The following is a 20,283-nucleotide window of genomic DNA, read 5'->3' as shown; positions in this document are numbered from 1 at the left end:
TGCAGGCCAGACGGGAGTGGCAAGAAATATTCAAAGTGATGAATAGCAGGAACTTACAACCAAGACTACCCAGCAAAGTTATCATTCAGAATTGAAGGGCAGATAAAGAGCTTCACAGATAAGAAAAAGCTAAAGGAGTTCATCACCACCAAACCAGTATTATATGAAATGCTGAAAGGTATTCTTTAAAAAGAGGAAAAAGAAGAAGAAAGATAAAAATTATGAACAACAAATACATATCTATCAACAAGTGAATCTAAAAATCAAGTGAATTAAAAATCTGAGGAACAGAATAAACTGGTGAACTTAATAGAATCAGAGGCATAGAATGGGAGTGGATTGATAATTCTCAGGGGGAATGGGGTGTCTGTGTGGAGAGTATGGGAAGAGACTGGACAAAAATCATACACCTATGGATAAGGACAGCGGGGGGGAGGTAGGGGTAGAGGGGGGTGGGAACTGGGTGGTGGGGAGATATGTGGGGAAAAAGGAGAAACAATTGTAATCTGAACAATAAAGATTCATTAAAAAAATAAAAAATAAAAAAATAATAAAAATAAAAAAATCATACACCTATGGATAAGGACAGCGGGGAGGGGGGAGGTAAGGAAAGAGGGAGGGGTGGGAACCGGGTGGAGGGGAGCTATGGAGGGAAAAAAAGGAGAAACAACTGTAATAATCTGAACAATAAAGGTTTATAAAAATAAATAAATAAATAAAGTGCCCTTTGCATTTAGACGGACTCCAGGGGCCTTTTATTTGTAGTCGAGAATCTTACCCAGCACATCTACACCTAGAAAAAAAGATTAAATGTGCTGAGCAAGAAAAAGCAGAAGGTGCGGACTTGAAAATCCCTGTAATTATCAGAGTGCAAAGGACTGAAATGTCACAAGTGAATGGCAACATCTTCCCTTTGTCTAATGAATGAGCACTGGGTATCTTTCCCAGAAACTATCCACCTGCTTCTGCCACTCCCCCTGCATTTGATCCTTTTTGATTCAAAGATATAGGAGATTAGGTTTTATTCCAGGACTTTGTTAAAGAAAATAAAGGTACATTGCATGTGGGTCCAGGGTAATTTGCAACCATAGGCCAAAGTCTTTAAAAGGAAATTTTGTTAGTTTTAAGTGTCAAAATAAAAACAGACCAGAAATGTTTGTCTCTCCCCTCTCTCAACTCCACCATATCATGGATATAACAATATAAAAAGAATTTCCTTCGCCCCAAATGAAAACAAAAAGGGGCTTGGGAACCTGAGTCCTTATTCAGGCTCTTTACCCTTGAATAAGTCACTTCCCTTTAAGGATCCCAAGAATCCATTCCCTCCAATCCAGATGTGTTCAGGCGAGGAGGGCCTCATGCCTAGATAACGTGGTCATTTAGTTCAGTGCCTCTCATTAATTTTGACTGTACTCCTCAGAAGAATCGTGCTGGCAAAATATAAGAGAGATTCTCAAAAAATGGATCAGTGTTGGAGGTTTTACCATTTGGTCTTTGTGTCAGCAGCGCAAAGACCCGAGATCCCAGGGGCCTGAGCCAGCAGGTGGGGAGGGGCCGCAGGCATGGCTCGCGCTCTCAGTAGTAGACCTGGCTCTATGGGTTGAGGTGGGTACACTAAAATACAAATGACCTTCTGGAAAAACCACCTACCTGGATTGAAGTAAAAAATAATATTTAGTAAATCTTGGTCTCCCCACGTGATGGCATTCTTGTACTTCTGGTATAGAGGGTACAGCATGTCCTCCCAAGCCAGCCCTGTTGGAATCATGCTGTTCTGGAAAAGAGGAAACCATAGGAGCAGCTGAAGCAAAGCAAATCCGTCTTGTCCACTGAGAAACAACAGAGAGGGACTGGTCCCCGCTCCCCCCAAAAGCACATAGAGGAGAGGTGCTGCTGACTTCAAGGCACAGCACAAAGTGACATGGGGCTGTCGATAGTAGAGTTTTAAATGTGCCCATGGACACATGGTAGTTGGGACATGATTTCTACTTAGAAAATCATGCCCCAAAATGAACCTCTTTCTTGTGCTTAATTCTTACCTCGGCAGTGAAGGAGCAAAATAGGAACAACAGAATTATGGCAGCTTAAGGAAAAACACACTTTTCTTGTCTTAACATAATAATTTTATTTAAAAAATAAAAGCAACACATTCACAGACTAAATATTGAAATAGCATACAAAGATCTGAAATATAGTAAAAGTCCTCTTCCTCAATTCTCCTACAATTCCCATTTCCACTTTCCCTACAAGTATCCACAATTAACAATTAATGGTCTCTTAGGTATTTTTCTGGAAATTTCTAAGGCATAAAAGGGATCATACCCTACAATATTATGCTTTGTTCTATTTTAATTTTTTCACTTAATATTGTTTATTTATCTTACTTATAGATTTACCTAATTCTTTTTAATAGGAGGATAATTTTTGACTAGTTCTCTATTTATGTTCCGTTAGGAGCGTTCCCGTTATTTGCTGGGATAAAAAATGAGGCCAGGTACAGCTGTGTACAAACATCTGTTTATGTAGGTAAATAACCCTACGGCAATTCCAAGGACTGTCCCCAAGGTTTTTGAAGCACTGGATACACTCAGAGTCCAAACATGACAGGACTCAGAAATGCAGCTCAATAGTCCCGAGTGGAAACTCCGCTGAAGCTTTAGATTCAATAACCCCCTAGGCTTTTCCTGAGCAGACAAATATCCCAAAATCCTCCAAACACCATTCCCTGGCTCCTTCCATCCCTACCTATCTATTTCCAAATCAGCACACTGACTCTCCGGAAAAGACAAAATTCCAAATTTTAAACAAGGAAATATAAAATACTTCCTTACCTTGAACTGGGTGCTTCTTATACGAGTTAAATTCATTAGCATGACTCCCGAATTAACTCCTGCAGAGCCATAAAAAGGGTGCTGAGCAAAGCGGCTGTACCAGCCGATCTTGGGGATTTCATGCTCAGGGGCCATGGCGGCAAGCTGGGTGGAGTTAAACTGCCGCAGGAGCTTCCAGATGTCCTCGATAGGTCTCAGAAAGAGGACGTCAGTGTCCACGTAGAGGAGCGAGTCCACGTCCTTTAAAATCACCTTGTGTGTGACAGGGAGGGCGGGAGAGGGAACAAAAACAAGTCAGGAACAAAGGGAGTGGCCTGATTTCAAAAATGCCACCAATTTTCATCGATTAATGTTGAATTTTAGAAAGGGTACCTCTCTTAGCTCCCATACCTCCATCTCCTATGACTTGGTGGTTAAGTATCAATTAAGGGGTAAAGATTCAAAGGAAGATAAATCTTAATCTACATTGGTCCAATTTCACTATTCCATTTGGTAAAGGCTGAACTTTCAAAGGAATGAAAACATCACCAAATTACTGTGGCTCTATCTTCTTCCATCCTCCCATAAGGCCATCTGTTTTCTCTTCTTGGAACAGTTGGGTCTGGCATTATACAACTTGAAGCGGACAGTCTCGAAACCAGTTCACGCCATGCTTTGTAGTAAATGTTCTGTCTCCAGATCCATTTGTTTCTAATGTTGATGGGTATGGCTCTGCATCTTTTTGAAATCTATTTTGAGCCAAGATTTAGACTGGGGAATAGGGAAACTTTTTCTCTAAAGGGCCAGAGAGTAAATATTTTAGCATGAAAGCATCCATCGACAATGTATAAATAAATGAGCATGGCTGTATTCTAATAAAACCATATGATTTATTCCAATAACACATTATATGAAATTTGAATTTCATATAATTTTCAAATCTCACAAAATAATCTTTTGAATTTTCAACCATGTGAAATGTAAAAGCCGCTCTTGGCTCATGGACTATGAGCTGTTACCCGCTGTTGCAGGTCATTCAAGCAAAACACTTAGTAAATGAGTTCTCGTTTGCTAACTGCTTATCTTACCAGTTTTGCACTGGGGCTCTAGACTACAAAGCTTTCTTTAGTCACCATGTAATCTGCCTTGCTTTGCTGTTGTTCCCCAAACTTAGTGGTAGATTAAACCAAAGAAGGATTGGAATCCTTCTGGATCCCTGGCTTAACATCATCCTAATACCATCACAGCCCTTGTTACAGATAGGATGCCTGTGTCGTTCCAAAATTCACATATTAAAGCCCCAGCCCCCTCCCCCAATGTGATGGACCTTGGAGATGGGATACGGGCGGGCATTGGGGTTAGATGAGGTTAAGAGACACTGTTCCAAGAAAAAAGCTAAGAGAGAAAGAGAAGCGGCCGTATTGGAAGATGGAAAGAACCAAGCCACAGTAATTTGCTGCTGTTTTCATTCCTTTGAAAGTGCAACCCTTACAGAGAGCTTGTCCTCTCTTCGCCATGTGACAACACAAGCAGAAGCAGCCTCTGTCAGCAAAACGGGGCTCTCCGGAACTTAGACTCCAGGCTTCCAGGCTCCTGAACCCTAAAAAAATACGTGTCTGCTAATTAAGCCACCAGTCTGGGCGATGAAGAGCCTTCAGTTATGACAAGCTGACAAAGGCGACACTTCATTGGGATCCCCAATATTTAACACCGAGGAGCAGGTGCTAGTGACAGGCCACAGAGGTTTCCTTCTTGAATAATTTGAGAGCTCACTGGATTGGCCACAGGGTTTATCTTTCTCAGCGACTAGAGGAATAGATTTTACAAACTAATAAAATGAAAAATAATCATCATCTACCATTTCGTAAGAGATTATTTTGATATCCATTTTAATAATTCACAATTAGGATAAATGCTTTAATTGAGTACACAAACTTAAAAAACACACTAGCCTTTCTTTTTTTCTCTATTTTTCCAGGGAAAGGTAAACACCTTTTTTTTTTAAAGCATAACTATAGAGTGTTGTGGAGGAAAGGCAGGCTCTACAAAGGTAAACTCACGTCATAATACTCATTAGGTGTCTCATGTAAATACAATTATGACGTCTTATAGGTCCAAGACCCATCCCAAGGACTCAACATCCTGCCAATGTATTTTATTGAAAAGGAACAATAAAGCACAGAAAAGTCCTCTATTTAAATTCATGTGTCAAATAATGCTAATGATCGCTGGATTTTGGCTAATAAATTATAGAAAGGGGCTCTGTGCGCCTCTCGCCACTTGGACAGTCTGCGCCAGGTTGGGCTCCGCCACAGGTTCTGACCATCTCCCTGGAACCCAGGCTGCAGTCCGTTCCCCTGACCAGGACACCCCTTTGGTCCTGCTCCACAGTGAGCCCAGCGAGGCCGCGTCAGCTCCCCACCCCGCATGGAGCCCCAGGACCCCAGTGTACAGTACAGCAGGCGGGATGAGGTCAGTGCGGGGGCTGTGTCCAGCCCAGAAGAGGCCTCCTGCTGGGTGAGGCTCTCCCGGAAGCTGTCCTCGGGCAGGCTGGGCCTCACCATGAGAATGCGGGGAGGCCTGGCCCTCTTCTGGGTCATCTTCATCTTGGGCTACTTCTTGCAAATAGTGCCGCCGGGGCCACGGGTACAGTCCCCCCAACACACATCCTATACAGCCTCTCTCCCATACATGCATCTGTATAAACTCCCCCCATATATACACATCCCTATACAGACCCCCCAATACACACATCCTATACAGACCCACATACATGCATCATATACTGACACCCCTACATATACACATCTATATACTGACACCCCCATATACACACATCCCTATACAGACCTTCCCCTATATACACGCATCTGTATACAGACACCCCCATACAGAGGCCCCAAGAGCGTTGAGAGGAGCCGGGTGTGTCCCTCTGCCCGCCCTCCCAGGGGCCAAGACCTGTCCTGGAAGCCACTTTCCAGGCAGAGCAGGGAGCGGCCTTGACCCTCACCCCAGGCCCACCCCTTCTTTCCTTGGGCTGTGCTCCTGGGGCGGCCCGGCAGGAGGGGACGAGTGTATTAGTCATTAAATGTCTGGTGAATGAAAGACAAAAAAAAAAATTATAGAAAGATAAAGTCACTTCCTAGAATGTGTTTAAGAAAATAAGAGACTGCATGGTATTTCAGTGAAAAAGCTAATTTAGAAACTGAATCAGAGAGAAAACTATTCCAAATCATGTGAAATAGTACACATTTTTCATCATGATTGATTAGCCAATAAATTCTGAATAAAAATATGTAACTCTGATGTTTTTATCAATTAAGGGTTATGAGACATCTGCTCCAAAAATTTAAAGTCAATGGGATTGATTAATTTAACTTTTCTTGGCCTTACATTATTGTTGTTGTTGTTGTTATTACTTTCTTCAATAAAATAAATTTGTTGCCATCCCTCTTTAAAACAAAAAAAAGAAGAAAACAGACACACTTGAAGAAGGTCTTGAAAAGGAAAACTAAAAAGGCCTAAAGGATTCCATCATGAAGCTACCGGCAATACCTTTAATCAACAGAGAAAAACACAAGTTGCCCAGAAACGTATAATATCAGAACAATCTTAAATAGTGCACACTTCCATTCCACCAATACCCTATTATGACATGTAGATTGCTCCTCTTTTTTACTATTATAAACAACAGCAAAATGAATGTCTTTTTAGGAAAATTTTTAATCACGTAGTGTGGCAATTCTTTTTAACTTCGTAAATACTTAGTAAATATTTACATGGTTAAAAATAAAAGTAAATTAAAGTGAATTTCCTGACAAGTTATTCTTCTTTGCCTTTCTGTTACCAGATCCCCTCCAGAGGCAGCCAATGTTATTGAATAGCTCAGAGCTGTGCCAGAGACCTTTTGTGCATCCCATGTAACAGAAGCGTAGTATGAAAATTGTCCCCTCAACCAGGAGTTGTCTGGGAGTTTGACTAGGGGGTGGGGCTGGCCAAGGGAAGGGAGGGAGGCCCCGTCTGGTAGCTGGCAGCCGCTCAACACAGCCTACCAGTACACAAGTCCTCTTTTATGCTACAAGTGATAGCATACATGTTATCATCTCATTTGTTTTATTTTTAAAACATATTTCTATTGATTTCAGGGAGGAAAGGGGAGAGAGATAGAAACATCAATGATGAGAGAGAATCATTGACTGGCTGTTTCCTGCACGCCCCATACTGGGGATAGAGCCCACAACCTGAGCATGTGCCCTGACCAGGAATCCAACTGTGACCCCCTGGTTCATAGGTTGACACTCAACCACTGAGCCATGCTGGCCAGGCTCATTTGATTTATTTTTTTAAAATAAAAGATAAAATAAATGTAGAAGGACTTTTTATATCAGCAAATAAAATTTTCATTTATTATTTTTTATTCCTGCACAGTATTCCATTGTGTGGATCTACCAAAATTTATCTAGTTATCTACTATAGAACACTTAGGTGTTTCTCAAGCTTTTTTATTACAATGTCACAATGAAAAACCTCCTCATATTAATTCATTTCAAACACATATGAGTGTATCTTTAGGATAAATTCATTAAAATGTAATTCCTTAGTCAAAGAATACATGCATTTTTACATTTTAAAAAAAATTCTTTATTGTAGAAAGCATTACATATGTTTCTCTCCCCATTGTCCTCTCCCAGCCTGCCCTCACCCTCACCCCAGCCCCGACTGTCACACCCTCCATTGTCTGTGTCCATTGGTTATACTTATATGCACACAAGTAATTTGGTTGATCTCTTATCTCTCCCCCATCCCCCACCATGCTTACTCTCCCCACCTTCCCTCTGAGGTTTGACAGTCTGTTCAATGAATCTGTGTTTCTGTATCTGTTTTTGTTCATCAGTTTATGTTGTTCATTATAGTCCACAAATGAGTGGGATCATGTGATACTATCTTTTTCTGACTGTCTTATTTCGCTTAGCATAACGCTCTCCATGTCCATCCATGCTGCGGCAAATGATAACAGCTCTTTCTTTTTTACAGCAGCCTAGTATCCCATTGTGTAGATATACCACAGCTTTGTAGTCCACTGATGGGCACTTAGGCTGTTTCCAAATCTTAGCTATTGTAAATTGTGCTGCTGTGAACATAGGGGTGCATATGTTTTCTTCTGACTGGTGTTTCTGTTTTTTGGGGGGATATATTCCTAGGAGTGGGATTACTGGGTCAAATGGGAATTCCATTTTTAATTTTTTGAGGAAACTCCATACTGTTCTCCACAGTGGCTGCACCAGTCTGCATTCCCACCAGCAGTGTATGGGGGTTCCTTTTTCTCCACATCCTCACCAGCACTTGTCGTTTGTTGATTTGTTGCTGATAGCCATTCTGACAGGTGTGAGATGATACATTATTGTCATTTTGATTTGCATATCTTGGATGATTAGTGACTTTTGAGCATGTTTTCATATGTCTCTTGGCTTTCCATATGTCCAGTTTCGAAAAGTATCTATTAGGTCCTTTACCCATTTTTTGATTGGATTATTTACTTTCCTTTTGTTAAGTTGTATGAGTTCTCCATAGATTTTGGAGATTAAACCCTTATTGAAGATAATATGGGCAAATATGTTCTCCCATGCAGTGAGTGGGTTTTCTTGTTTTGTTGATGGTTTCTTTTGTTGTGCAAAAATGTTTTATTTTGATGTAGTTCCATTTGTTTATTTTCTCCTTAGTTTTCATTGTCCTAGGAGATGTGTCAGTAAACATTGCTATGAGCTATAGCTAATATTTCGCTGCTAATGTGTTCTTCTAAGATTTGTATGGTTTCCCGTCTTACGTTGAAGTCTTTTACCCATTTTGAGGTTTTTTTTGTGTGTGTATGGTGTAAGTTGGTGGTCTAGTTTCATATTTTGGCATGGATCTGTCCAATTTTCCCAACACCATTTATTAAAGAGGCTGTCTTGACTCCATTGTATGCTTTTGCCTCCTCTGTCAGATATCAATTGAGCATTCTGGTTTGGGTCGACTTCTGGGTTCTCTGTTTGGTCCCATTGGTCTATATGTCTGTCCTTGTGAAAGTACCATGTTGTTTTGAGAACAGTGGCTTTGTAGAATAACTTGATGTCTGGTACTGTGATCCCTCCAACATTGTTCTTTTTTCTTAAGATTGCTGCGGCAATTCCAGGGTTCTTTTATTCCATATAAATTTTTGGAGAGTTCATTCTAAGTCTGTGAAATATTCCATTGGTATCTAAATGGGGGTTGCATTGAATCTATAGATTGCTTTGGGTAGTATGGACATTTTTATGAGGTTGATTCTACCAATCCATGAACATGATATATATCTTGTGTTTATATCTTCCTCTATCTCTTTTTCCAAAGTCCTGCAATTTTCCAAGTACAGCTCTTTTACCTCCTTAGTCAAGTTTATTCCTAGGTATCTTAATTTTTTTTTGTTGCAATGGTAAATGGGATTTTTCTTTAGTTTCTCTTTCTGTGAGCTCATTATCCTATCTAATAATAGACAAATATGCAAATTGACCGCACCTTCGCTACGCCCAAGCCACGCCCACCAGCCAAGCCATGCCCACCAGCCAATCAGGACAAGTATGCAAATTACCCCAACAAAGATGGTGGCTAATTTGCATATCAAGACAGCATTGAAAGAAGCCAAGAGCTGCAGAAGGGAGTAAAGCTTTGGAGAAGCAAGCAAGCCGGGGGAAGGAGAAGGGAGGAGCGAAGGCAGGGCCGGGGGCAAAGGGAAAAGCAGGCGGGCTGGCGGAGAAGGCGGGGTGGGTGACAAGGGAGGAGCAGAGGCGGGGTAGAGTGCAGCAGGAAATCCTATTGCAGGATTTTTCCTGCAACGGGAACGCTAGTCTGTATATATTAAAGCCTAAGTGACCAAATGACCTAACACCCGAACACCGGTTGATCGGTCGCTATGACATGTATGGACCACCAGGGGGCAGATGCTCAACACAGGAGCTGCCCCCTGGTGGTTAGTGTGCTCCCACAGTGGGCGTGCCGCTCAGCTGACCAACCCAACGGCAGCCCCTCACTCCCTCAGTCGTCCTGCAGGTCCAATCTCTGGAGAACGGCCATGCACCAATGGACCAGGGCCACCAGCATGCATGATCCCGACAGTGCCACCGGCCTCCTGGAAGTTGGCCTTGGGCACTGTGGTCGCTTCCCCTCCCTAGAAGCTCTGCAAGGAATAAATGATATAAAAGCGGCCGCCAGGTGGCTCCTGACAACCATTGTGAATGTCAGCAGGACAGATCTGGATCGGGGCCAGCAAGGGTGTCCCACCATTTGCCCTGAGGGCTGATCACATCTCGGCCCCCCTCCACCCTCCTCAGGACAGGTGCCAGACGCAGGGCTCTGGTGAGAGCCACTGTGGCAGCTCAAGCCACTCCCCATTTGGACTGACTGGGCGCGAGCCCGCTGTGGGCACAGTGGGGCTGGGATGAGTGGGAGCAGCAGTCAGGAGTGGCAGGTGGCGTGGGACTGTGGCTTTTGGCCCGATCCCTGCAGGCCACCCTGCAGGACACCAACCATGCACAAATTTGTGCACTGGGCCTCTAGTTTTTTATAACAGGCAACTTGTGCTTCTTAATGCCTTTTGCCTTTTTCACTCCTTCTTGAAGTCCCCTCCCAGATGGCAGTTTATTCTCTATAAGTCTGTTTCTGTTTTGTTTGTTTTGGTTTTTAGATTACACATATAAGTGAAATTATATGATATTTGTCTTTGTCTGACTTATTTATCTTATCGTAAGACCTTCGAGGTCCATCTATGTTGTTGCAAATGACAAGATTTCATTCTTGTTTATGGCTGAATAATATTCCATTGTATATATGTACCACTTCTTTACCCATTCATTATAAATGGACACTTAGGCTGTTTCCATATCTTGTCTGTTGTAAATAATGCTGCAATAAACACAGGGGTGCATATATCTTTTTGAATTAGTGTTTTGGATTTCTTTGGATAAATACCCAGAAGTGGAATTGCTGGGTCATATGGTAGATCTATTTTTAAATATATGTTTTTATTGATTTCAGAGAGGAAGGGAGAAGGAGAGGGAGATAGACACATCAATGATGAAAGAGAATAATTACTGGCTGCCTCCTATATACCCCATACTGGGGATTGTGCCCACAACTTGGGTATGTGCCATGACTTGGAATTGAACCATGACTTCCTGGTTCATAGGTGATGCTCAACCACTGAGCCACACTGGCCAGGCTAATAGATCTATTTTTAATTTTTGAGGAACCTTCATAGTAGCTGCACCAATTTATAATCCCACCAACCATGCATGAGGGTTCCCCTTTCTCCATATCCTTGCCAGCACTTGTTTGTTGATTAATCTTTTTAAAGATTTTTAATTGACTTTTAGAGAGAGAAACATTGATGTGAGAGTGAAACACTGATTGGCTGTGTTCTGCACGCCTCCCACCAGGGATTGAGCCTGCAATCTGGATATGTGCCTTGACCAGAAATGAAACTGACAACCTTTTAGTGCCTGAACAATTGGGCCACACTAGCCAGGTGATTTATTGACGATTGAAGGTCTCATTGTGAAGGTTGTTTTCGTTTGTTTGTTTTTGCATTCCCATGATGATTAGTAACGTTGAGCATTTTTTCAGATATCTATCATCCATCTGTATGTACTCTTTAAAGAAATGTCTATTCAGGTTCTCTGCCCATTTTTAATTGGATTGTTTGAGGTTATTTGGTGTTGAGTAGCAAAAGTTTCTTATATATTTGGATAGTAACCCTTTATGGGATCTATCATTGGCAAATATCTTCTCCCATTCAGTGGGCTGTCATTTTGTTTTGTTGATGGTTTCTTTTGCAGTGCAAAAACTACTTAGTTTGATGAAGTCCCAGTTGTTTACTTTTTTTCTGTGTGTGTCCCTTGTCTGAGAAGATATATCTAAAAATATTGCTATTAGTTATGTCAAAGTGTTTACTGCCTATGTTTTCTTCTAGTTGTTTTATGATTTCAGTTTTACATTTATTTTTTAAAATCCTCATCTAAGGATATGTTTTTCATTGATTCTAGAGAAAGAGGAAGGGGGAGAGAGAGAGAGAGAGAGAGAGAGAGAGAGAGAGAGAGAGAGAGAGAGAGAGAGAGACATTGACATGAGAGAGAAACATTGATTGGCTGCCTCCTGAACATGCCATGCCCTGACTGGGGATCAAACCTGTAACCTGGGAATGTGTCCTGACTAAGAATTGAACCTGTGACCCTTTTTGTGTACAGGATGGTGCTCTAAGGAAATGAGCTACACCAGCTAGGGCTACATTTATGTTTTTAATCCATTTTGATTTTTTATATAGTGTAAGAAAGTGGTCATTTTTGCGTGTATCTGTCCAGTTATTCAAACACCATTTATTGAATAGATTGTCTTTACATCATTGTATATTATTGCCTGCTTTGTCATAGATTAATTGACCATATAGGCATGGGCTTATTTCTAGGCTCTCTACTGTTTTATTGATCTACCTATCTGTTTTTACACCAGTATCATGCTGTTTTGAGTAGTATAACCTATTAGTATAGTTTGATATCAGGTAGTGTGATCCCTTCAACTTCATTCTTTCTTAAGATTGCTATGGTTATTTGGGTCTTTTGTCATTCCATATAAATTTTAGGATTATTTCTTCTATTTATATGAAAAATGCCATTGGTATTTTGATAGAAATTGCATTGAAGTTGTAGATTGCTTTGGGTAGTATGAGTATTTTAAAGATGTTAATTCTTCCTATCCATGAGCACAGTATATCCTTCCACTTATTTGTCTTCTTCAATGTCTTATAGTTTTCTAAGTCTTTTACTTCCTTATTTAAATTTATTCCTAGGTATTTTATTCTTTTTGATGCAATTGCAAATATGATTATTTTTTAATTTCTCTGATAGTTTATTATCCTATCTAATAAAAGAGTAATATGCAGATTGACCATCACTCCAACACATAAGATGGCTGCCCCCATGTGGTCAAAGATCCTGCCCCCATGTGGACACAAGATGGCCGCCACAAGATGGCCAGCAGGGGAGGGGAGCTGGGAGGGACCAGGCCTGCAAGGGAGGGGAGCTGGGAGGGATTAGGCCAGCAGGGGAGGGTAGTTGGGAGGGACCAGGCCTGCAAGAGAGGGCAGTTGGAGGTGATCAAGCCTGCAGGGGAGGGAAGTTAGGGGTGACCAGGCCGGCAGAGGAGGGGAGTTGGGGGTGACCAGGCCTGCAGGGAAGGGCAGTTGGGGGGGACCCAAGCTTGCAGGGGAGAGCAGCTGGGGGGACCAGGCATGCAGGGGATGGAAGTTATGGGTGACCAGGCCTGCAGGGGAAGGCAGTTAGGGGTGACCAGGCATGCAGGGAGGGCACTAAGGGGCAATCAGGCTGACAGGGGAGCAGTTAGGCATTGATCAGGCTGGCAGGGGAGTGGTTAGGGGGTGATCAGGATGGCAGGCAGAAGCGGTTAGGGGCAATCAAGAAGGCAGGCAGGCGAGCAGTTGGGAGCCAGCAGTCCTGGATTGTGAGAGGAATGTCCAATTGCCCATTTAGGCCAGATCTTACCGGGATCAGGCCGAAATGGGCAGTCAGACATTCCTTGAGGGGTCCCGAATGGGAGAGGGTGTAGGCTGGACTGAGAGACACATTCCCCCATGCATGAATTTGGTGCACCAGGCCTCTGGTCCTATATAATAAAACCCTAATATGCAAGTCAACCAAACAGTGGAACAACTGGTTGCTATGACATTCACTGACCACTAGGGGGAAGACACTCAATGCAGAAGCTGCCCCCTGGTGGTCAGTGCCCTCCCACAGAAGATGCCCAGAGATGCCCAGAAGCCGGGTTCACAGCTGGCGAGTGCAGCGGTGGTGCCAGGAGCCTCTCCTGCTTCCACTACAGGTAGACCATAAGGAGCGAGGGGTCCCGGACTGCAAGAGCCCTGGACTGCAAGAGGGATGTCTGACTGCCGGCTTAGGCCCAATCCTCCCAGGAATCGGGCTTAAGCCAGTAGGTGTACATCCTCTGAGGGGTCCCGGACTGCAAGAGGGTGCAGGCCAGGCTGAGGGACCCCCCGCCCCCCCGCCACAGTGTACGATTTTCATGCACTGGGCCTATAGTTGATGTATGAAAATGCAACCAATTTCTGAATATTAATTTTATTTTTGGCTACTTTACTTAATTTATTCATTAATTCTAATAGGTTATTTTTTGGGTGGACTCTAGGATTTTTCTATATGTGGTATCATGCCATCTGTAAATAATAACAGTGTTACTTCTTTCTTTCTAATTTGGATGCATTTTTTTTTCTTGTCTGGTTGCTGTGGCTGGGACTCTGAAACTGTTGACTAGAAGTTGTGAAGGTGGATATCCGTGTCTGATTCCTCATCTTAAAGAAGCAAACTGGAGAAGAAACCAAGATGGCGGCATAGGTAAACACCTAAATTGCTGCCTCACACAACAATGTCAAAACTACAACGAAAAGACAAAACGGACATCATCCAGAACCACAGGAAAGCTGGCTGAGTGGAAATTCTACAACTAGAAGGAAAGAGGAAAGCACAGGGAGAATCAGAGGAGCTGCAAAAGAATGAGGTACGGAGATGCGCATGGAGAGGACTGGTGGCTGAGTGCACGAGCAGCTGAGTGCGTGACTGGCTTTCTAAAGCGGGAGGGAGACGGAAGCACCTGACTGTGCTGAACTCCAGTTCCGGGCGAGTTTCTGGGAACCCAGACTCATTTGGGGAGAAACTGGACTGTCTGGCAGCAGGCAAAATTCGAGGGCGGCTTTCTCACACAGGTACTTGCAGCAATTACTGAGAGTCACTAAGACCCAGGGGCCTCATAGGGCAGTGCTGATGGGAAGTCAAGGCTGTCTGCTCCGCCCTGAGACTCTGCCCCATCCAAGCTGAGCACAGGCTTTTGCAAGTCTTCTCCCATAAGGGTGTCTCCAGCACAGAAGTCCTCCCAGTGTAGACACAGCTGATCCTCACAGCCAATTGGCATGGAGGTCAATTCCTCCCAGTGATACCAACAACAATCAAGACTTAACTACAACGAGGCTGTGCACATAGTCCACAAAGGGGTGCACCAAAAGTGTCCACCTCAGGTAACTGGGGAGGCCGAGCCACTGGCCCATATAGGACACCTACCACACAAAGCTACTCAACCAAATCAGGGAAGCAGCGAAAATACGGAGACAAAGAAACAGATCAAAAATGAAAGAAATGGAGGAAAACAAATGACTGGAGATAGAGTTCAAAACCACGGTTATAAGGTTTTTCAAGAATTTCCTAGAAAAGGCCGATAAATTTAATGAGACCCTCAAGGATATGAAAAAGGACCAACTAGAAATTAAACATACACTGACTGAAATAAAAAATATTATACAGCTGAAACCGGTGTGGCTCAGTGGATAAAGCGTTGGCCTGCGGACTGAAGAGTCCCGGGTTCGATTCCGGTCAAGGGCATGTACCTTGGTTGCGGGCACATCCCCAGTAGGAGGTGTGCAGGAGGCAGCCGATCGATGTTTCTCTCTCATCGATGTTTCTAACTCTCTATCTCTCTCCCTTCCTCTCTGTAAAAAATCAATAAAAATATATTTAAATATATATATATATATATATTTATATATATATATATATATATATATATATATATATATATATATATATATATTATACAGAGACCTAACAGCAGACCAGAGGAACGCAAGAATCAAGTAAAAGATTTGAAATACAAAGAAGCAAAAATCACTCAACCGGAAAAGAAAAAAGAAAAAAGAATCCAAAAATTTGAAGATAGTGTAAGGAGCCTCTGGGACAACCTCAAGCATACCAACATCAGAATTATGGGGGTGCCAGAAGAAGAGAGAGAGCAAGATACTAAAAACCTATATGAAGAAATAGTGACTGAAAACTTCCCCAACCTGGTGAAAGAAATAGACTTACAAGTCCAGGAAGTGCACAGAACCCAAACAAAAGGAATCCAAAGAGGACCACACCAAGACACATCATAATTAAAATGCCAAGAGCAAAAGACAAAGAGAGAATATTAAAAGCAGCAAGAGAAAAACAGTTAATTACCTACAAATGAGCACCCATACGATTGTCAGCTGATTTCTCAACAGAAACTATGCAGGCCAGACAGGAGTGGCAAGAAATAGTCAAAGTGATGAATAGCAAGAATCTACAACTAAGGGTACTCTACCCAGCCAAGCTGACATTCAGAATTGAAGGTCAGCTAAAGAGTTTCACAGATAAGAAAATGCTAAAGGAGTTCATCAACACCAAACCAGTATTATATGAAATGCTGAAAGGTATTCTCTAAGAAGAGGAAGAAGAAGAAAAAGATAAAGATAAAAATTATAAACAACAAAAACATAACTATCAACAAGTGAATCTAAAAATCAAGTGAATTAAAAATCTGATGTACAGAATAAACTGGTGAATATAATAGAATCAGGGGAATAGAAAGGGAGTGGAGTGACAATTCTCAGGGGTAAAGGGGTGTGGGGGGTGCGGGAAGAGACTGGACAAAAATCATACACCTATAGATGAGGACAGTGGAGGGGACGTAAGGGAAGAGGGTGATATGGGAACTAGGTGGAGGAGAGCTATGGGGGGAAAAAAGAGGCACAACTGTAATAATCTGAACAATAAAGACTTATTAAATTTAAAAAAAAGAAAACTCTTAGGACAAATTTATAGGTCAAGACTATAAGCAATTTTATTCTGTCTCTCTTTACTATATATTCTTCCCTAACTCCCTCCTTGAACATGGATGCTTGTGCTTGAGGCAAGTGTTGGGAGCCAGAAAGACACCAGACATTGTTATAATCTTGGAACTTATTGAAATTTGGTTAAAAAAAAACCTTTTTCCCTGGGTGAGACCTGTATAGTGCCTTAACCTTAACCTAACTCACATGGCCAAGTATCTGCAGATTCTCCAACCCGATGATCTCAGTCATATTTTACATATCTCTAGGATCCCCAGTGGAGTACATTATTGAGGATATAGGTCTTTGTAATCAAATAGGCATAGTGTATAACATCCTATCTAATAAAAGAGTAATATGCAAATTGACTGTACCTCCCCTACACCCACAAGCCATGCCCACCAGCCAATCAGGAGTGAATATGCAAATAAACCCAACCAAGATGGCTGCAGCCACGGAGAGCAGGAGGGCAGCTTGGGTTTCCCCAGCAATGGAGGAAGCCAAGCTTTCCGCCTGCGCTTGCTGGCCTAGGCCTCCACTCAATGCTACAAAGATTCAATGATAGGCTAGGGTTGCCCACAGCGATGGAGGAAGCCAAGCTTCTGCAGCTCTGGCCAGCACAGGCCTCCACTCCAGGCTACAAAGTTTCAATTATAGAAGATAAATAAATCCCAGGTACCAGGGCCTCCACTTGGGTCGCCGGGGGGCATGGATGGCCTGCAAACCACCACAGGTCCCTTGCCCAGGCCACCCTACGCCCCAAGGGAACCCCCACGCTGATCCGGGACACCCTTCAGGGCAAACCAGCTGGCCCCCACCCATGCACCAGGCCTCTATCCTACTTAATAAAAGAGTAATATGCAGATTGACCATCACTCCAACACACAAGATGGCTGCCCCCATGTAGTCAAATATCCTGCCCCCATGTGGACACAAGATGGCCACCACAAGATGGCCAGCAGGGGAGGGCAGTTGGGAGGGACCAGGCCTGCAAAGGAGGGCAGTTGTGGGCAATCAGGCCAGCAGGGGAGGGCCGTTGGGAGGGATCAGGCCAGCAAGGGAGGGCAGTTAGGGGTGACCTGGACGGCAGAGGAGGGAAGTTGGGGGTGACCGGGCCTGCAGGGAAGGGCAGTTGGGTGGTGACCCAGGCCTGCAGGGAAGAGCAGTTGGGGGGGGGGGACCAGGCCTGCAGGGGAGGACAGTTAGGGGTGACCAGGCCTGCAGGGGAGGACAGTTGGGAGGGACCAGGCCTGGAAGGGAGGGCAGTTGGGGGCGATCAGGCCAGCAGGGGAGGGCAGTTAGGGGAGACCAGGCCAGCAGAGGAGGGAAGTTGGGGATGACCGGGCCTGCAGGGAAGGGCAGTTGGGCGGCGACCCAGGCCTGCAGGGGAGAGCAGTTGTGGGGGACCCAGGCCTTCAGGGGAGGGCAGTTAGGGGTGACCAGGCCTGCACGGGAGGGCAGTTAGGGGCAAACAGGCTGGAAGGTAAGCAGTTAGGCAATGATCAGGCTGGCAGGGGAATGGTTAGGGGTGATCAGGCTGGCAGGGAGAAGCGGTTAGGGGCAATCAGGAAGGCAGGCAGGCAAGCAGTTGGGAGCCAGCACTTCTGGATTGTGGGAGGGATGTCCGACTGCCCGGTGGGATCGGGCCTAAACGGTCAGTCGGACATCCCTCGATGGGTCCCAGGCTGGAGAGGGTGCAGGCTGGGCTGAGGGTCACCACCCCCCATGCACGAATTTTGTGCACCTGGCCTCTAGTCTATATAATAAAAGCCTAAGCGACCATTATGGCAGAACAACCAGAACAACCAGTTGCTATGATGTGCACTGACCACTAGAGGGCAGACACTCAATGCAGGAGTTGCCCCCTGGTGATCAGTGCATTCCCACAGGGGGAGTGCTGCTCAGCCAGAAGCTGGGTTCACAGCTGACAAACACAGCGGCGGTGGTGGGAGCCTCTCCTGCCTTTGTGGCAGCACTATGGAACAGTGAGCTGAGCAGTAAGGAGCAGTGAGCAGGCAGGTGGTAAGGATTGAGGGGACCCAGACTGCAAGAGGGCACAAGCCGGGCTAAGAGGAACGCCCCTCCCCCCCAGTGCATGAATTTCATGCACCGGGCCTCTAGTAATATATAAATCCATTATAAACATCTCACTAATTCTTATTAAGTGGGGGAAAAGTGATGTGAATTCATGAAACTCAATTATTTCCTTTAATAATGGAAAAGGAAAAAGTCCTCCAGGATCCATTTTAATGAATAATTTTTATTTATTTGTAATTGGCATATCATTTTACTATAAATACTTTAAGCTTCTGAATTACCTGCAGCTTGGAGGGCTTAATCAAGCCATCTGAAATTCAGTGTGCACCAGTAATGCTCTTGCTCTTAGGACCATTCTTCACAGAACTAGAACAGTAAATGTCCATTGATATTTAGGACTTCAGATATCCTGACTTGGTGAGACCTAAATTCCAGTGATTGCACTTGAAAATCTTGAGTGCAAAGACTTGTGCTCTGATCATTCTCATAGCATGAGAATCTTACCCGAGAAAGGGTTTCTTCCACAGGTGTGAGGTAGGTGTGGCCCCCTTCAGAGACATGGGTAAGGCTGTGCTTCTCAGTCAATTGACCAACCACCTGCAGAATGTTTACACTTTAGAGTTTCCGTCTTCTCTGTGCTGCTTTAGCAGCACACCTGATTTGGTTTTATAGAGATGAATTTCAAGGAAAATATCACCTAAATTTTATTTCAAATTACATCTTTTTGATGCCCAAAAATGTCAAGTTCATAATCTGCTATTATGATATGACTCAGAAAAGGGAAATGTCCCATCAATCACAATCTCTATTATTTTTAAGGACCTCTAGTTTCTATTATCAAAAGCAGAATGCCAGAACCCACTTGTTATTGAAAATTACTAGATGAATAAAAACCATCATGTGGTAAGTTTGTTTTTTTTTTAATTCAAGGTCAGGGGAAAAATGTGTTGCTAATATTTTTTGGATAGGTTGGAGAGACAATTTTCCAACAGTAAATTTGGTTATATAAAAAATTAAGACTATAAGAAATCTGACAACTTTTTTCTCATCTTCTTAAATGGTATTTAGTTTTAAAATCACCAACCTAGAGATTTAGTGTCAATTTGAGGTTGTTTTTTCTTACCCCCATTTTAATACATTTAATCCCATCTGACAACATATGTAATTCCATCTGGTCTTGTTCTCACAGGTTCTGTGTAAGAAATGCTAAAAACCCCATCTGCCATTTAGGGTTTCAGACCAACAGATGGTAAAACTTCCCTGTGTGGATGCCTCCCAGGCACCCCAAAATCACATTCATCTCCCCTGTTACCAAAACAGATTTTTATCTAGACTCTTCCATCTCTAAATAGCACCACCAATCACTGAACCATAAGAAATGGCTTTTTTTTTTTTGTAGGTCATAAATAGCTGAATATTGGCAATTTCAAACAGATCAACCTTTTCAGACCAGAAATCTGGGTGAAATCCCTCTTACCTCACTTCCCTTCAACTCTTACAACAAGCCAGTCATAAAAACTGATAAATTCTATTTCTCAAGCAGGTTCTAAATCCATCTCTAAAGTAACCACTATAGCACAAGTCATCATTGATTGGCCTCAGCAATCAATGAGGTTCATCCAGATAAGTAAGTGTGCAATGGCCACATTAGACCATCCCACTTCTATGCTAGAAACCAGTCCACAGCCCCTCCCTGCCCTGCACACAGAGCAGATG

The 20,283-nt window shown here is 43.3% G+C and overlaps 1 protein-coding gene across 1 annotated transcript in view; it reads right to left on the bottom strand.

Annotated features, from left to right (window-relative positions):
• Positions 1 to 20,283, bottom strand: part of GXYLT2 (glucoside xylosyltransferase 2) — a 182,964-nt gene that overhangs the window by 102,612 nt on the left and 60,069 nt on the right. Inside the window, exons 4-5 of the mRNA XM_054708169.1 lie at positions 2,832 to 3,083; positions 1,651 to 1,774 (exon numbers count right to left, since the gene is read on the bottom strand). Coding sequence (XP_054564144.1) covers positions 1,651 to 1,774; positions 2,832 to 3,083 — 376 coding nt within the window. The remainder of the gene's footprint in view (positions 1 to 1,650; positions 1,775 to 2,831; positions 3,084 to 20,283) is intronic.

This window comes from Eptesicus fuscus, chromosome 18, assembly GCF_027574615.1.
Source record: "Eptesicus fuscus isolate TK198812 chromosome 18, DD_ASM_mEF_20220401, whole genome shotgun sequence".
NCBI lineage: Eukaryota > Metazoa > Chordata > Mammalia > Chiroptera > Vespertilionidae > Eptesicus > Eptesicus fuscus.
This window is presented reverse-complemented; position numbering and strand designations above follow the sequence as displayed.